This window comes from Artemia franciscana, chromosome 13, assembly GCF_032884065.1.
Source record: "Artemia franciscana chromosome 13, ASM3288406v1, whole genome shotgun sequence".
Classification (NCBI taxonomy): Eukaryota; Metazoa; Arthropoda; class Branchiopoda; order Anostraca; family Artemiidae; genus Artemia; species Artemia franciscana.
This window is the reverse complement of record NC_088875.1, coordinates 702856-721849: the sequence shown is the minus strand read 5'-3', so window position 1 is coordinate 721849 and position 18994 is coordinate 702856. Positions and strand designations below refer to the sequence as shown.

General features: G+C 35.8%; 1 protein-coding gene and 1 long non-coding RNA gene across 2 annotated transcripts in view; one reads left to right on the top strand and one right to left on the bottom strand.

Moving 5' to 3' along the window:
* LOC136034360 (uncharacterized) overlaps positions 1-7687 on the top strand; it is a 51249-nt gene extending 43562 nt beyond the window's left edge. The window contains exon 4 of the long non-coding RNA XR_010619165.1: positions 5860-7687. This is a non-coding gene — a long non-coding RNA (uncharacterized LOC136034360). The remainder of the gene's footprint in view (positions 1-5859) is intronic.
* Positions 1-18994, bottom strand: part of LOC136034358 (tRNA dimethylallyltransferase-like) — a 172372-nt gene that overhangs the window by 102691 nt on the left and 50687 nt on the right. The window contains exon 6 of the mRNA XM_065715492.1: positions 4047-4162. Coding sequence (XP_065571564.1) covers positions 4047-4162 — 116 coding nt within the window. The remainder of the gene's footprint in view (positions 1-4046; positions 4163-18994) is intronic.

Sequence of the window (18994 nt, the reverse complement as noted above, 5' to 3'; positions counted from 1 at the left end):
CGTCCGAAAACATTGTAACTCCGTAACTCTTCTCAATTCAAAAGAGAAGCGCAATTGATTCTTCAAGATTTCTACCAAATCTGATTGACGCGGCGGGAGTGTACCATGTGTGGTAGAACAAGTGGGGCTCTTAGATCTATCAGGGGTGGCAAAGAATGAACAATTAATGCCTTTCTTGCACCAGCCACCAAGCCACTAACTTTAAGCCATTTAAATACTAACCCATGCCTTAAACCACTAGGAAGGGGGCGTACATTCAAAGTACAGGACCATATCCATGATTTTTTCGAGGGGAGGGGGGTTAACCAAGTTTTTTCGGAAGGGAGTTTACACAAAATAGCCCAAAAACACATAACAAATTGTATATATCCATTTTTATTACGTTTTTACGAGTGAGACAAACATTTCAGGGGAGGGGGTCAAACCCAAAACCCCACTCTCACCTTGGATACGGCATTAATCCTATTCCTTTTGATTTGTCTGGGCACATTTTAATGTGTCCTATTCCGTTTTGTCAAAGCACATACACATAATTTAGTGGGAAGCTTAAGGCTAAAGCTTAGTACACAGTCTGAATCTCGACTTTTCCCAGTAGCATTTTATATTTTTCATATAAATCGCCAATTTTCGAAATTGTGCCTTCCCCCGAGATGTCAAACCTTCCCAAAACTAAAGTCTGCGTTTGCGCACGCTCAGATCTAAACATTCAGAGTAGAGTCATTTGCTCAGTGGAAGCAGTTGGCCTTTCACTTGACAAAAAAGTATTGCATGACGAAAAAGTACCGTCTTCAGAAATTTTTCGAGCGTGTTGTGCTAAACTAACAAAGGAGCCCTAAATGAAGGTAAAAAAACGAATATTATGAGTAAAAGTTACCTTTTTTAATATGTATTAACTTTAACGGCAAGTGCAAATTTCTTAAATCTGCACTCATGAATCACTGTTTTGGGAAAAACATAGGTACTTAAGTATTATCCCGAACCAACTCAAGAATTGAAGTTAATCCTAATGGAATTTACCAAAATATGATGAGAATATAATGCTTTTGAAACAAAATTATGGAAATTAGAGAAGAAAATTATGGAAAACAGGCCACCTGGAACGCATTATGTTAAATACCTAACCTAAGCACCGCTATATATTAAATATTTAATATAAAAAATATACCAACATCGTAATTTTTCTCAATGAGACTAAGTTAATTATAACCTACAACAGACAAACCGGTTTTTCTCAGATCGTACATCTCAAGAACTCGAGTGGGGCCGGGATAAAAACACAAGTACCAAAATATATTACAAATAGTACCAACATACTGTCTGTGGCAACCCTGGAAGCATGAATAAGCACAATCAAGATTCTGATCGTTTCCTCATTCTTACTGCACTTGACAATCTTAACTTATTTCTCTTAAAAAATAAGAGGAATTTATTGTAAAATCCCAAGCCAACAAATCAGAAGAGTCAGAGAATTATTCTTAGCCTCTGGTCTGTCCATTCAAAGGAGGTAATTGCTCTTTTGTAAATATAATCGTGGGAAAATCGAGGGACTTGATTGAATCACTGTCAATCCATCGTCGCTGGTAAACTTATTGGACAAAATATAACATCAATGAGACTTTGATTAGTAACATCTATCATCCCATTGATACTATCCAGTAACAGGGGGAGAGAAAAGAATCAAACAGTCCGTGATAACGAACTGTAAGTAAGAAGTAACTCGGCCCAAAAGTAACCGAAACTCTGAAAAAAAGGAATTTTGATACATCAGAAGAATTGGCTTTTTCTGTTGATTCCAAATATATTTATAAAACTTCATTGAGTTTACTGTTGCCCGTCAGAAGCTACGAGCCTGAGAAAGTTTATCTTATTTTCAATAAAGGGGAGAAATAACCCCCACAAAAGTCAAGAAATCTTAATGAAATCACACCGTCAGATTCTGCATATCAAGGGAGCCAACTGTAAGGGCTTGAAACCCCTAACAAAAACGTGGAATTTTGCTCCTTTTTTCCCTGCAGAAAGATCACGGATGTTTTTTTTTTTTTTTTTTTTTTTTTTTATCGCATCGAATGTGACCAAAAAGATTGGATGGCAACTAGTCCCACGACCACTTGGTCAGCAAATATATCTGATCAAAATTTTCAGATAGCCAACTGTTCAGCACAGTTGAAGAATCTAATAACTATGCCTCTTGGGGCGACATGCCCCCACAGCCCCCGTGGAAAGGGCACTAACTTATGAATTTGCCCATTGTTTACATAAACTATTTATTATCAGGGAATACAGATATTTTTGGGGGGGAGGGGGGTAAATCTCAGCGGGAAAAATTTCCGTAGATAGGAACATTTCTGGAGGGGGAATTTTCCAAGAAAACTTTACAAGGGGAAAATTTCCGAACTCACATGCGTAATTCTTTTTTTTTCGGCTGAAAGTAAAAACAATTTTTTTCGGCTGAAAGTGAAGAACAACAATAAAAGTTAAAATTAAACAGAAATTATTCAGTATATGATGGGGGCAGCCCCCTCAATACCTCGCTTTTTATGATAAGGTTTGAATTTCTGTCCAATTATTTAAGAACAACTCCTGAAAGACATGGGCTGTTTGATTGGACTAATATCCTCTTTAAAGTACTAAGAAACTTCAGGGCACAGAAGGAGATATTGGGGGGATATTAGTGGGAAACACGCCACGGGTGACGAAACTATTCCACACACGGTTCCAATTATTTCATCTCTCTTATTGTTATATATGTTTACATACCTTTTAATATAATTTACGGCTTAGCCCAGCGTTGTATCCATAATTTTTGTTCAGGAGGGGGGGGGGTCAAACAGAGTGATCCCCCTGGATGCGGCCGTGGCTCAGCCTAAGCATAACAGCGGTCACTTTTAAGTTCAATTGTGCATTTTAAGGATTCAAAGAATACTTCCTAACTAACAAACAAAATTAAACTTTAAGCAAACTTACAAATATACAATTAGATATAACACTAAAATGTAAATGAAAAAACACACAAGGAAAAATAAATACAAAATATTAAGAATATACAGAAACACTTAATTTTGGATAAATTTTATGAACGACCAAGGGAGTCCGACGAACAATACCAGTGGAATCAAATTTCTCAAGTAATCCGACTACGAAAAAAAAAAATGCATAGCCTATATATCAAATCCTAATTTAAAATCGCAAGCACGATATGAACACAGACAAAGGACAAAAACGAGGGGAAATTACTTTGAGAATGTTCGACAGGCATAAAAAGGCCAAAATAAAAACGTGGGAGCAATTTGAAAGCCATTCCAAACCCCAATTATGCCCACCAGCAAATCTATGCCCCATTTACAATCTTGCTTCCAGGTGATTGACAAGAATGCCTAAAAATCCTAATCCAAACCATCCAAGGGGGACTTTAAAGAAGGGCAGAAAAAACAGAACTAAGTGTTTTCCCACCCCTATTCCGTTACTCAAATTCAAAAGACGAATTTGTGAACTTATTTTTTTGTCTAGTGCCTTTCCTTTCAATAGACTTTTTGATTCACTCTACCGAAAGAATACAAAAGAAGAATTCAATAATTGAAAATCATCTCAAATGGCTAGCAATGCTTGGGGTAGTTTAAACTAATCCAATTCTAAGGGGCTCAATATCTTTTTTAAACTTAACTTTTCTTTTGTTGAATTGGATTTGAAGCAATTAAATCTGCTTATTTAGTGGAAAAGAACAAGTACCAATATTTAATTTGAATACTTTCATAGGCACATAGGTCTGACAGTTGTAGGGGATCACAAAGCTTACTAAATAGTAGGGGATAATAAAATGACAAATAATAATCTTAAATTTCTTTTTGCTAGATTAGATTTTTTGGACCGATCTTGGAAAATGTTGTAGGGAAGATTCCTTTTAACCGCATGTTAGGCTCTCTCTCTCTCTCCCCCTCTCTGTCTCTCGCATCACTTCAGTAATAATATTGCATACCATAGTCCCGTAAGCTGCAAGGCGAATAAAGCATTTGCTTGAAAAAAGAAGAAGAAATAAGTGAACTAACTACCTTCCGACTTCCAACTGTGGCTGTGTATATCGTTCGTAGAAATCCAGAAGCTCATTGGCTAACCCTTTCGCCATCATTTGATCTGTCCTTGAGGATAGCCTTTTCTCTAATTCCACCTTAAAACATGCAGTCAATTAGTTCTGCTGAACCAGCATTTACGGCATTTTCAAAACGACGGCAATTTTTTTAAGGGCAGAAAATATATCCCCACCAAAGAAAAATGCTTGAGTGAGATATGTCAACTGTTTGACTTATTTTAACTGATTACCAACGGTTTGGGTTTCATTCAGCAGATTGGAACCCTACTGGTCATGGTTGCCAACTTGCAAACTTTTTGTGTGAAATGCACTTTTTTTTCATTGCACTCTTTTACACAACGGACCGGATTTGCACTCTTTTTGCCCACTATTTGCTCTTTGCACTCTTTTATGAAATGATGATAGAAAAAGTATTAAGCGAAATAAAAAACGGTACTTGACTTGACTACAGTGAAGTCAGCTATAGTTCACGACTAGTTACTTGGACCTCTTATATTCCTTTCAAAACATTTGGATAAAATGGAGAAAAAACTTTAACTAAACATTTGGTGCCGTCAACTATAGTTCAGTTAAAGATCCAAGCGATCACCTGCAAATTTCCAGCAGAGAATTACATTTTAAGCTAAAAAACAAATGTTGTTTAGAGGTTGATTTAAGTAGGGAGTCCTAACTTTTATTGTAAATATATTCGAAGAATTTAAAGGTAATATGTTTATTGATCAAAGGATAACTGATAATTATTTGTAAACGGCGTAAGAGTGGTCAGAATAGTGAAAGGGGCTGCGAGTGCGGCAGAAGCTGCGTGCATAAATTTTTGACTTGCACTCTTTTTTGGCTCTGATCTGCACTCTTTTTGGCGTCGGCTGTTGGTAACCCTGCTACTGGTGACAATTTTTCATGACACGTTTCATGCCTATGCAGATGGGGGTATTCAAGCAAAGGGTGAAAATTTTACCCAGAATACAGTTGTCTAATATTAGTCCCACATTATCTGGTCAACCACAGACAAAAAAAATATCCTTGAAAAAAAAAATAAACTACAGTGCCTAGTCTAACACAGGGTATGTAAACATAGGGCGTCTAAACACACGGTCTGTTATAGGCTTTCTAAAAGACCCCTTGCCGCCGTCCGAGAAAAAATATCTTAGCAACAATTTTGCTAACACTTGTGTTTCTCATGAGCTAAGAAAAAAATGTTATTAACAAATACTTTATGAAATTTCACACAATTCAAAACGTTGTTGGAAAATTTGTTTTTGTGGATTTTGAGCTTGAAATCAAAATTTCTTCGTTTAAGATAAAACGACAATTAAGGATGAATTTTGTGCAAGAACGTATCATTGATTTTTTTGGGGGTGGGGGGAGTTAAAATAACTTTAAAAAAACATCAAATATTTGTTCATATTTATTTTTGTTACGTTTTCACGCGTCAGAAAAACACTTCAGGGGGGGGATAAGCCCCCTAAACCATAGCTCCCCCGGATACGGTCTTTCTTTTGTGTTTTAAGGTCCAAATTACAGTTTAATACTTATTTTAAAATTTGAAATACTGTTTTAAATCATTGCTTAAACTTGGAGATTCACCTTTAAAATTTTTCCACAGACATTTACACGTTTTCATAGGTTACAAAATTTGGTTACTTAGCAATTCTGGGAACATTCTGTTAAAGAAAATTGTAAGGGACAATTGTGATAGCGAAAAAAAACGTTACATTCGGTATTATTTTGTTTCTTTTTTTCACACTGTTTTCACAAAAATTTACACGTTTTCATAGGTCACGCAGTTTGGTTACTTAGCAATTCTGGAAAAACTCTGCATCTACTGCCATAGAAAATTGTTTTGGGATATGGGACAATTGTGATAGCGAAAAAAAACGTTACATTCGGTATTATTTTTGTTTATTTTTTTTTCCTACTTTTGCTCTTTGTAGCCATAGTTCACTTGGCTTTGTCTATACTAACAGACTTGTTATTCCATCCCAAAGTTTTTAGTCTTTCTTTATATCAAAAATTGATAAATCAGCTCTAGACGTCGCATTTGGCGGATAATCCTTACGCCTATCACATGATTAATGACAAAGTGATGATGTGTGGTTATAGAGAAGCTGTTTGAAGACTTCTTTTTTTCTTCAAGGAATTTGCTGAATTTAAGGTGCGGTGGTTTTTAGAAGTAGACAAATTAATAGTGTTTGTCCGCAATATAGCCTACGTTTTGTTGTCTTTTCGACTATGGATGTCATGACCCTAGTGATTAGTTTGTCGTCATGCCTGGCCATTAAAAAAAAAAAAAAAAAAAAAAAAAAAAAAAAAAAAAAAAAAAAAAAAAAAAAACTGACTAGACAATGTATTTTAAGATCGCACATTATGAATGATGCCCTATACAGCCAGAGGGGTAACTAGCTTTTTCAGCCCCCTCCCCTCCCTAGACCGATCTCCACGTAATTTACGACAAAGAATTAATTATGTAAATTCAAACATGATGTGTGTTACACCCTTTAGTTTGGGCAGATCCATAAAACTATTTAACAAAAAGCATGTGTTTAAATCGTGTAAACTAAGGCATGGTACAACATTCTGAGGAGTTGTCAATGCCTCGCCCGGAAATCTAAAGTGTATTTGAAATCGAAATTAAAATTAGCTTAAAAAACAGTAGTGTATAATACAAAAAAGTCGTCTTGTTCCATTAATCTTGATTTATAGAAGAAAAAAATTCCGGCTACATAAAGCAGTCGCTCAATTTGCGCTCCAAAAGGCATATGAAGAATTATTAAATATTTTCCAAAGAAATTGTCTAATGACAGAAATTCTTGACAAGCTGTACGAGAAATAGGATTCGATACTAATTTCTAGGGTTATAACGAAAGAAAGGTTGAGTTGGTTAACACCCGTTTTAGGAATGAGATTTGACAGATTGCCAAAGATAGAGCTTTCTAGCCATCCTATCTTGGATCAAAAGAAGCTGGGAGCAGGTTGTCACCAAAACGAATGAGAAGAAGTCATAAGGGAGGACGAAAAAGAAAATTGGGAATTTCATGGATGGGGATTGAAGAGTAAATTTTTTTATAGACTAGGATTCAGGGGGAGCGTATGCAGCTGTTTTGGCCTTATGTAGCTTTGGGCTGCAGTGAGTTGTCAGTAGCAGTACAAGTAGTAGCAGTAATCTGACTGCTTTATTTTGCAAATTTGAAGAGGCTTAGCCTAAATGAGATTTTAAAAATTCTAAAAAAGAGTCTATCAAAAAATGGTAATGATTTTCAAAATTTGAAATTCAAAAACACTTTAAAACATTTAATTTCTAACTTTTTCTGCAAATTTGTATCTTTTTTAAACCTTCACATAGGCTGCAACGTCAAATGTACACATAGTTTCCAGCTAGGATATTATACTAGAAAAGAAGCCGCTAACGAGGGAAATTCGTAACAGGATGAACCGCTACTGTCACAATCAATCACCAACACGGAATACGATAATCAAAATTTGGACCCACCGCATATTCTTAGATAATTTGTTTTAATATTTCATCATTAATTAATATAATTCTAAAGTTTATTCCTTAAGAACAAAAATATCGTATTTATCTGATCAAGTTTAAAATGAGTTGGGAGCATTGTTTGTTGTATTTTTTTTTTGTCTGTAGTTTTTTTTCTTTTTTTTACCTCATGTTCACGGATTGTCCTTTGATCAAAATTTCAACTAGCCTAAAAAGTTTTAAAAAAACGTTTGATCAAACTTTAGACACCCAAAATCAAAACACATCCAGAAAACCACAGGCTCTGATTTATATGCCCTATCAGTTGGAGCTGTCTGAAAATTCGTTATGTTCCTTTCTTATTTATTTTCTTTTATTTAGTTGCTCAATATTATAGCTATGTACAGCTGTTATCTCAGTTTATGCACACATCAACAAATATTGAGGTCTTTTTATCACAAATAAAAGTACAATTTTGCTCATCGTACACTTCCTAATGAACATCTATATCTAATCTTCACTTACTTTTGACTTCATTTTACCTTTTACTATGTTTTCACTGAGTTAAAACCCCTATCATATTTGTACGTATTCCGATCCCCCCCCCATGAAATTTGCTATGATTTGAATTGATTTCCATGCAATCTAGTAACTTCAAACAGCCATTGCCCAAAACTTGTTTTTTGCAAGTTTTTGTTTTTGTTTTTTACTGAATAGGATTTAGATTCTAGCTGTCCGTGTTGTACGTTGCACGACCGTCCAGGATCGTTATTACACCGGTTCATGTGGCGGCCATTATGAACTTCAAAGGCTATTTTTTCGAAATGACTCCAGGTATCTTACAGCTGACTTGCTATTTAAGGAGGGCTCGCCTCTGTTACAAATCTTAACTGGAGTAAATTATAAAAGGAACTAGTTATACAATCTTTAAAGCTGGAAATGTAACTCAGGCCTAAACAGCGCATACGCACTCCAGGGGTGTGTGAAAAAGGTTACAGGGGTATTTAGAAAGGACTCTATAGAATTATCTAACATGGCATTCAGCAAAAATCGTGAATCCGTCACAAATACTTGAAATAGTTATAATAAATTTTACTGAGGATTAGTGTCTGTACTAAATATCTTAAAAATACAATAGAATTTAATTTGATTGTCGACAGAATAATTTGTCGGTATGAAAATACAAAAAAAGGTCTGCCAATAAACAAAATGAAATTGAAGTTTTTTTACGAAAGAGATGGAAAAAACCTTGTTCCTTTCACCAAACTATCAAGTCTACACACGAAAATCTTTCTCATGAGAGTAAGACGTTGGATCCCCCTCCCTAAAAAAGAGCATAAACTCTAAGATGAATTCCTGGCACCATCCCTTATTAAGTTTAGGTACTTATCTCTTATACGCACTACACTCAAGTTCTTGGTCTGACGTAACCGGTTTCTTTCTGTTGTTTCTTTCAGCAAAGCGTGAGAGTGTATATACACTACATTCTAGGTATATTTTAATTAAATATTTTAGTTGGTATTTTGGTTAGGTTAGGTTAGAAACCATTTAATATAATGCGTTTTAGGGGAGGGGGCTGATTTCCATAATTATCTGTTGTAGTTTCCACAATTTTGTTACTAAAGTATTTTATTTTTATCCTACTTAAGTATATTTTATTAGGATTTACCTAACTTCACTTTTTGAGTGTGGTGGGTATAAGAGATAAGTACCTAAGTTTATTATAGTTTTCCTTAAGTCATCATAGCGATATCAGACATCTTGTTCAAAAAGTTATGAGCAGCGTTTCCAATTATTCCCTTCCAGACAGACAATAAGTCATAATTCTGGTTTAATCCGCTTCTGCCGCCCTTTAGCCAATATTTAAAATTCAGACAGTTTTGGTGCCATAAAATTTCGGCCTTTAAATGGAAAGAAAGCTCATATTGCAAATTTTTGCCGACACTTGATGCCCAAAAGAGTTGGCCACTCCCAATCAAAGGTTTCGCTCCACCACATATCGACCCTCTAAAATTAAAACACGTTTTCCGTCATGTGTTTTTAAGTAGGGAATATGCTCTTGATTTTGGATAACCAGCCTAGAAAAAGATTTTGGTTTGCATTGTACCGCGTTCATAATGGGATTTCTGAGATTTAGCTAGTGGTATTTCAAGCCAATCAGAATTTGTTATAGGGTGATGCACCCAATTAGAAAACACAATGAAAAACCTAATTAGATGGGGCATTAACGAGCCTAGGAGTAAATTTCAAAATGGAAAACAATAACCTGGTAGAAAAGTTGAAGGTTTCACATCTTTTGCTTAAACATAAGGAAAACTCAAAAGGGGCTTTATCTATCAAACTAATTCGGTAAGAGTTAAGCTCAAGCCGCATTTTTTTTTTTTTTTTTTTTTACGTTTTCAGTCGTGTATGGACCGTCCCATAAACAAAGAACAAAGCCATGTTTTGTTCTCAGTTTATAGGACTCGGGGGAGTATGTCAGGAGAACCAACTCACGAAAATGGAGGGAAGAGGAATTTCCTTCGATTTTTTTTAAAGAAGACACGAAAAGGGCATTTTTCAGAATCTGGGGGGGGGGGTTTAAGGTTTCACATCTTTTTCTTAAACATAAAGAAAACTCAAAAGGGGTTTTATCTATCAAACTAATTCGGTAAGACTTAAGCTTAAGCAGCATTTATTTTTTTTAAGCTTTTCAGTCGTGAATAGGCCGTCCCATAAACAAAGAACAAAGCCACGTTTTGTTCTCAGTTTATAGGACTCGGGGGAGTATGTCAGGGGAACCAATTCACGAAAATGGAGGGACGAGGATTTTCCTTCGATTTGTTTTTCAAAAAAGATACAAAAGGGTATTTTTCAGAATCTGGGGGGGGGGGGTCATTTTTTAGATTTGTCCAACAAAAAAAAATATCAAAAAAAGCTATTTTTCATAATCTAGAGGAGGGGGGCAATTTCGATTGTTTAATGGAATACAAAAAAGTATTTCTCAAGATGTAGGGGGCTAATTACCTTTAAATTGGCGGCCCTGGAATAGGTATACTTTCTTTATCCCTATATGCATGTCACTGTTGTTACAATATATTACGATCTTTAGATATTTTGTTTGATGGACAAGAGGACATCGGTCTTTTGTTTGGTAGATCAGTAGCCTCAATTCGCAAAAATTTGAAAGGAGGGAGAAATATAGTCTATTTCTTAAACCAAGGAAGACAAATTTGTCGTTTTTTTTCAATTTTTCAATGAAAATATCCAAAAAAATATCCAAAAAAATCATTTTTCAAAGAAAGTACCTCCAAAAAATAGCATTTTAAAAATACAGAGGGGGAATATAAAAGGTATACACCACTCCTGGCCGAATTGACACCACTATACTGGATAGGTGGATTTTACTGGCATCGCAACATATACAAAGCTCTATGCCCCAACCCTGCAACTGGGCTTCCAATACAGGTAATTTAAGATGCTTGTTCTGATTTAATTTTAATTTCTTTTCTTAATTTAAATCATACCCTACTCAAAAAGCCCCGCTCTTTACGCTACGGTGTTTTATTTATCGGTTGCCTTCCAAAAAGTATGAACTGAAATTTTACGGCTTAAAACAAATGTGAATGAATAAACCTTCCATTCTCAGAATTTTATGATAAAAAATATTAGATTTAAATATTCTCCTGTGTAAACTTAAATGTTTAATATAAATTTAGATATTAAACTCAAGTTTTATGACACTTCTATGAGGTTAACGCACTCAGTCTTGAAACATTCGAAAAAAAAAATCAAACTTTAGCGCAATAGGCGAGGATTTGGGGAGGGTAATAGCCCCTGTCGTATGCGCAGAGTATGTATCTTTTTTTAGGTAAGTATGCGTTTATTTCAACCAAAAAATTACTAAAACTGTACTACAACCAACATTATGCTACTAAGTTTAGGGATCTAAAATGCCCCTGTTAAGCAGTGAAACAAAAGCTGTTAAGATATTAAGCGTCTCATACACATAACATGTGTATTATATAGGATAATTTTTCTTTCTTGGAAGTTTTCGAAAATAAGAGGAAGGCTGTCATTCCTACCAAACCCCCGTTCTTTATACGCAACCTTAACTTTTTATCGCAATACTTTGACATTCGAAAATAACTCCCCTTTCCGAGATGAGAGGGAGGCGGTCATACCCGGGGTAAGAACTGTGTGCTTCAATGTTATACGGGCTAGTTTAATGGAGACTAATTGCGGATATTGGAACCGTTTCCAAACACGTGGAGGTAAGTGAGAAGGCATTTCTAATTCAGTGGCTGTTGGAATTCCTATAGGCTAAAGCTACATAACAATGACAAATTCTTTTCTCTGCGCTTTTAAAATTCCTCTGTAAAACTTAAGGAAACGACTCAAACACGCTCCTGAATATTCAAAGCCTGTATAGGAAGACCAAGCTTTGGTGAATGGGAATATTCTAAAAATAGACCATTTTTCTCATCACCCTTTAAACCGAAGATTAACATTACTCGTTATTAAATCCGTCTGAAGCTAAGCTAAATTGTTATTCCACCCTGGTAGTTGCACTCTGGTGGATATCACCAAATTTTAGGGGGAAATGCGGTCGGAGTACAGTTCCAAGGGGCTGGTTCTGGGGCTCCAAAAACTAGGATCACAGCACTTTGAAATCGCGAGACTTATTCAGTTTTCTGTTCCGATTACTTTTTTTTTGGAATTTCAGCGTTTTTATATAATGGTATAATGGTTGTCAGGTAGACCCAATAATATATAATATTAATATAATAACAAATTTATTGCCCATCATAAATGTAAAATACAACACTGATGGAATAATAAAGAAAGAAAAGGAAAGAAATAAATGAGTTCTGACAAATACAAACAAAACCAAAACAAACCAGCGCTGAGGAATAGCCTTTTGTCATGTGATAAACGATTGCGTTCTTGTTTGAACATACCGTTTTAAAAACTTCGATAGGCTGACAACTTCATCATTTAACCGATAGTGAAGAAACAAGCACAAACGACAATGTAAAACAATGAGATAGTTTCGTATTAATTAATAGAATGTCATCTATAGTATTTTGATCCTGAAAAGTTAGGGATAGCTTTATAATACCAACTAGATTATATAATATATTGTTCCGAGTTTTCATCCGTCACGATGTCTACGATTGAAAAGGAGAAAGTTCAACTGGCTGCAAAGTCAATTTAGTCCCTTCTTTCGATACTATTTTGTTGTTGTTTTTCAACGCTGAGGAATAGCCTTTGATCATGTGATTACTGGTCAATAGCGAAGAAACAAAACCAAAGTGTTACTCTCGCGACACAACAGATAGAAAAAAAATACAAATTATGGCAGTCATACATAGCAACAAAGGCAACATAAACGAAGGATAATTTCAGAGGTGCTTTCACCAATAATTTCCCTCCAATATCTCTCATGTCTTTTCTGCACCGCAGACACTGGACTAGCAACTCCCTACCGCGAGGATAGGGAGCTGTTGTTAGTCCAGAGAGGCGGCCGTAGCAAATATTTTGCATACTTGTAGAAACACTTCCGTATATCCTTAATATCTGAAACAGTAAGAAGAGACCAAAATGGTGCAAGGGCGAGCAGATGCGGAACAACAAATGCATTTTAAGGTCAATCTCCTAGGTTGAAAGCAAATTCTATTTCCAATAACATTGAAATACGTTACGAGATTTCCTCCTTTCTCATTGGCTTAATTGCTCCTTGAGGGTTGTATCAGAATATCTAAAGACTGTTGACTTTCCCTGAACATTAAGACCGGATTTAAAGGGAATTTAGATTTTTCACATGTCTAATTGGTAACAGCTGACCATTTGAATTTGGTTGATTACAAGTCAGATAACAGTTTAGCATTTGAATTTTCACGATGGGCAGAAAAAAAAATACAAAAACAAAAAAGGGACGGGAAAACCTGAGACATTAGTAAGTTCTATCTCAACGTTATAGTAGAATGTATTACTTTTATTCATTTACAAGTTACTATTTCAAACAGTTCGTGGTAACAAACTGTAGTAAGAAGCGACTAGGCTCAATAGTGACCAAAACTCTAAAAAACAAAGTTTTGATACAAATAGTTACATCAAAAGAATTGCATTTTAATGCCAATTTTAAATATATAAGTTTCATCAAGTGTAGTCTTACCGGTCAAAAGTTACGAGCCTGAGAAAATGTGCCTTATTTTAGAAAATAGGCGGAAATACCCTCTAAAAGTCACAAAATCTTAAAAAAATCACACCATCAGAGTCAGCATATCCGAGAAACCTATTGTAGAAGTTTCAAGCCCCTATCATAAAAATGGTGGAATTTTGTATTTTTGATAACGGTTGCGTATTTTTTTTTTTTTTTTTTTTTTTTTTTTCCTCAGGGGTGATCGTATCGACCTAGTTGTCCTAGAATGTCGCAAGATGGTTCATTCTAACGTAAATTAAAAGTTATAGTGTCCTTTTTAAGTGACCAAAAAATCGGAGGGCACCGAGACCCCCTCCAACACACATTTTTCTCCAAGGTCACCGAATCAAAATTTTGAGATAGCCATTGTGTTTAACTTAGTCAAAAACCTAATAACTATGTCTTTAGGGATGACTAAATCCACCACAGTTCCCGGGGGAGGTGCGGCAACTTATAAACTTTGACCATTGTTAACACATAATAGTTGTTAATTATGAAGTGTACAGACGTTTCGGGGGGACTTTTTTTGTGTTGGGTTTAGGGTGGGTTGGGGGGGGGGGGCAAGTTGAGTGGGAGGATCTTTCCATGCCGGAATTTTTCATGAAGGAAGAGAATTTCCATGAAGGGGTCGTAGGATTTTCTAGCATCATTTACAAAAAGACAATGAGAAAATTATTTTTTTTTCAACTGGAAGTAATGATCAACATTAAAACTTAAAACGAACATAAAATATTACTTATATAAGGGGTTCATCTCTTCCACAATACCTTGCTCTTTACGCTAAAGTATTTTATATAACTCTAACTAGTTATTCTACGGCCTTTGTTATTCAAGGGTCATTCTGAAAGATTTGGGACAAAATTCAAGCTTTATTGTAAAGAACGAGGTATTGACGAGGGGGCAAACCCCCTCACAATAAAAATATACAATTATATAAGTTCGTTGCATAAGCTAATTCGTAAGGTACGAATGTATATTACTAACAAAAACGTTTGTAAAAAAATAAAACAAATCTAGTTGTATTTTTAAGTAACCAAAAATTGGGAGGTAACTAGGCCTCCTCTCCCATCCCCTTTTTTTTAGCGAAATCGTCCGATCAAAACTATGAGAAAACCATTTAGCTTGTAATTAACATAAAAATTGCTTCTCCAGACTAAACATCCGTATGATATATGGGTAGATTATTGCAAAATATATCGTGCGAAGAGTATGTTCCGGCACAATATGCTTCAATCTTTTGAGGATGCCAACTCCAAGTGCAACTTTGGTGGAGATAATGTCGCTATGATGCTTCTACGATAGATTAGAATCAATATGGAAGCCGAGGTACCGCAGTGATATAGCTTGTAAAATAGGTTTTTCACCAAATAGAACTTTACTGAATACATCAACAGAATCACCCACTCCAAAGAATGTCAGTAAAAATTTTTCTTTACATTCACACACAGCAAACTTAAACTTGTAAACATCTCTAATCTTTTGAGAGTAATATGAGCTTTAGCTATTAAATTATCTGCAGATTTTGCAAATTTTGTTAGAAATAATGTTAGTAATATATGTATCCTTTAGATAAACGTGCATCATGTTCACGTAAACTAAATAAAGTAAAGGGCCCAGCACAGACATTTTGCTATTTATAATATTAGATATCGTCGTATGAGTTTCTACACCAGGTAACTACTTTAACCCATGAAATACAAGGCTATCAAGCATGGACTCTTGATTATAATTATCAAGCTTTTTTTCTATTCGACCAATTCTCTCCTCCAAATTTTCAATTTGAAATCTCAGACTACCTAGTAGAGCCTGCTCAATTTTTGCAAACTATGGATTAAACTCGAGCGTGGTTGAATCATAAACCTGGCTGATTATCAGTTCAGTACCTTCTTTTTTCAGTGAATTTGGATCATTGAACTTTTCAGTAACTGAAAGTAAATGAAAGTAAGGAGCAACATTAAAACTTAAAACGAACAGAAATTACTCCGTATATGATAGGGGCTTTTCCTCCTAACGCCCCGCTCTTTACGCTAAAGTTTGACTCTTTCTATTAACTTTATTTTTAAAACAGTAAGAAACTTTAGCGTAAAGAGTGGGGCGTTGAGGAGGAAAAGCCCCTTTCATATGCGGAGTAATTTCTGTTCGTTTTAAGCTTTAATGTTGCTCCTTACTTTCATTTAAAAAAGCTTGTTTTTTTATTTAATTTCTGGACGTTTTTGAATTAATGCATGTTTTGATCTTGGCTCTCCGCACATAATAATTAAAGCGAAATTTGCATATGAATTAATTGCAATTAATCGGAATATTTTGAGAAAAAGGAGCGAGGGAGGAGGCCTAGTTGCACTCCAAGTTTTTGATCACTTAAAAAAGAAACTAGAACTTTTAATTTTTTACAAACGTTTTCATTGGCAAAAAATATACGTACTTACGAATGAACTTACGTAACGAACTTCTATATCCGTATGTTTTTATTGCGTATATGAGGGGGTTCAACCCTGGTCGATACCTCGCTCTTTACATTAAAGCTTAGATTTAGTCCCAATTCCTTAAGAATGACCTCTGAATCACAAAGACCGTAGAATAAATAGTTGAAATTACTAAAAATACTTTAGCGTAAAGAGTGAGGTATAACGAGAAGGTAAACCCCTGATATGCATAATAATTTTTGTTCGTTTTAAGTTTTAATGCTGCTCCTTACTTTGAGTAGAAACAAACTTTTCATATTTATTTTTTCATTGTTTTTTCAAATAATGCTCGAAAATCCTGCGCCACCTTAATTGAAATTCACTTCCCCCATGAGAGGTTTCTCCATGGAAATATCCTCCCATGTAACCCTCCCCCCTCAAATCCCCCCTAAACCAAAAAAAATCCCCCTGAAAACGTCTGTACACTTCCCAGTAACCATTACTATATGTAAACACAGGTCAAAGTTTGTGACTTGCAGCCCCTCCCACGGGGACTGCGGGGGAGTGAGACGTCCCTAAATACATACTTATTAGGTTTTTCGACGATGGTGAATAGAATGGCTATCGCAGAATTTTGATCCGGTGACTTTTGGGAAAAAATGAGTGTGGGAGGGGGAGTAGGTGCCCTCCAATTTTTTTGGTCACTTAAAAAGGGCACTAGAACTTTTAATTTCCATAAGAATTAGCCTTCTTGCGACATTCTAGGACCACTCAGTCGATAAGATCACCCCTGGAAAAAAAAAGGAAAAAAAAAAAAAAAAAAAAAAACAAATAAACACGCATCCGTGATCTGTCTTCTGGCAAAAAAATGCGAAATTTCACATTTTTGTAGATAGGAGCTTGAAACTTCTACTCTGTGGTTCTTTGATACGCTGAATCTGATGGTGTTAAGATTGTATGACTTTTAGGGGGTGTTTCCCCCTATTTTCTAAAATGAGGCAAATTTTCTCGGGCTCGTAACTTTCGATGGGTATAACTGGTCTTGATGAAACTTATATATTTAAAATCAGCATTAAAATGTGATTCTTTCGATGTAACTATTGGTATCAAAATTCCATTTTTTAGAGTTTCGGTTACTATTGAGCCGGGTCGCTCCTTACTACAGTTCGTTACCACGAACTGTTTGATTGGTTATATTTTCCAGCAGATGACTTCTTATTTTCTCCAGCTGGGCTTCAGTTGTAGCTAATTGTTCGTAAATCAGGGCGATACTTGAAGACACCGAGTTAGACCCTAATTTATCTCTTGCTTCCAGGGCTTAAAAGGTCTTAGAAAAAGTTTCGTAAATTTCTGTGGTATTAGTAAGTTTTTGTGGCACTTTGTATTTACAAAGTGACATATAGTGATCGTAAATTCTGTCAGTCTGTCTGTCTGTCTTTCCCTGTTTTGCTAGTTTAGTCACTTCCAGATAAGCTAGGACGATGAAATTTGGCAGGCGTATCAGGAACCTGACTAGATTAAATTAGAAATAGTCGTTTTCCCAATTCGATCATCTGTGGGGAGTGGGGAGACGGTTAATTCAGAAAAAAAGACCGGTTTGAAACTTGGTGGAAAAAATGAGAACAAATCCTAGATACGTGATTGACATATTCGGAATGGGTCCGCTCTCTTTGGAGAAGTAGGGAGGGGGGTTAATTGTGAAAAATGAGAAAAATCTGTACCTGACAAGATTAAATTAGAAATAATCATTTATCCGACTCGACCGTCTGTAGGGGGGAGTGGAGGGACGGTTAATTCGAAAAAATGAGGTATTTTTAAGTTACGAAGGAGTGATCGAATCTTAATGAAATCTCATATTTAGAAGGATCTTGCAACTCAGATCTTTTATTTTAGATCTGACTGAATCCAGTTTCATTGGGGGGAGTTGTGGGGGCGGGACCAGAAATCTTGGAAAACGCTCAGAGTGAAGAGGTCAGGATGAAATTTGGTGGGAAGAATAAGCACACATCCAAGATACGTAACCGCCGTAACTGGACCAGATCTGCACTCTTTGGGAGAGTTGGGGGGAGGGTAACTTGGAAAAATTAGAAAAATGAGGTATTTGTAATTTATGGACGGGTGATAAGATCTTAATGAAACTTTATATTTAGAAGGATCTTGTGCTTCAGCACTCTTGTTACAAACCCTGACAAGATCTGGTGACAGTGGCCAGAGGCGGAGGGGGAAACCAAAAATCTTGGAAAATGATTAGAGTGAAGATATCGGGATAAAACTTGGTGGGTAGAATAAGCAAATATCGTAGATACGTGATTGACGTAACTGGACGGATCCACTCTCTTTGGGGGAGTTGGGGGGGAAGGGTTAATTCCGACAAATTAGAAAAAATGAGGTATTTTTAACTTAGGAAAGAGTCATCAGATATCAATGAAATTTGATGTTTGGAAGGATATCGTGTCTCATAGCTCTTATTTTAAATTCCGAACGGATCCGGTGATATTGGGGGAAACTGGAAGGGGGAACCAAAAATTATGGGAAACGCATAGAGTGGGGGGATCGGAATGAAACTTGGTGGTAAAAACCATCGTAAGTCCTAGATATGAGATTGACGCAACTGGAACGGATCTGCTCTCTTCGGGAGAGTTGGGAGGAGGAGGGTTAATTCTGAAAAATAAAAAAAATAAGATATTTTCAACTTACGAAGGAGAGATTGGACCTTATTGAAATTTGATATTTCCAAGGATAGCATGTCTCAGAAAACGCTTAGAGTATAGGGGTCGTGATGAAACTTGATGGTAAAAATAAGCACAAGTCCTAGAAACGGGATTGACATAGCCGGAACGGATCTGCTCTCTTTA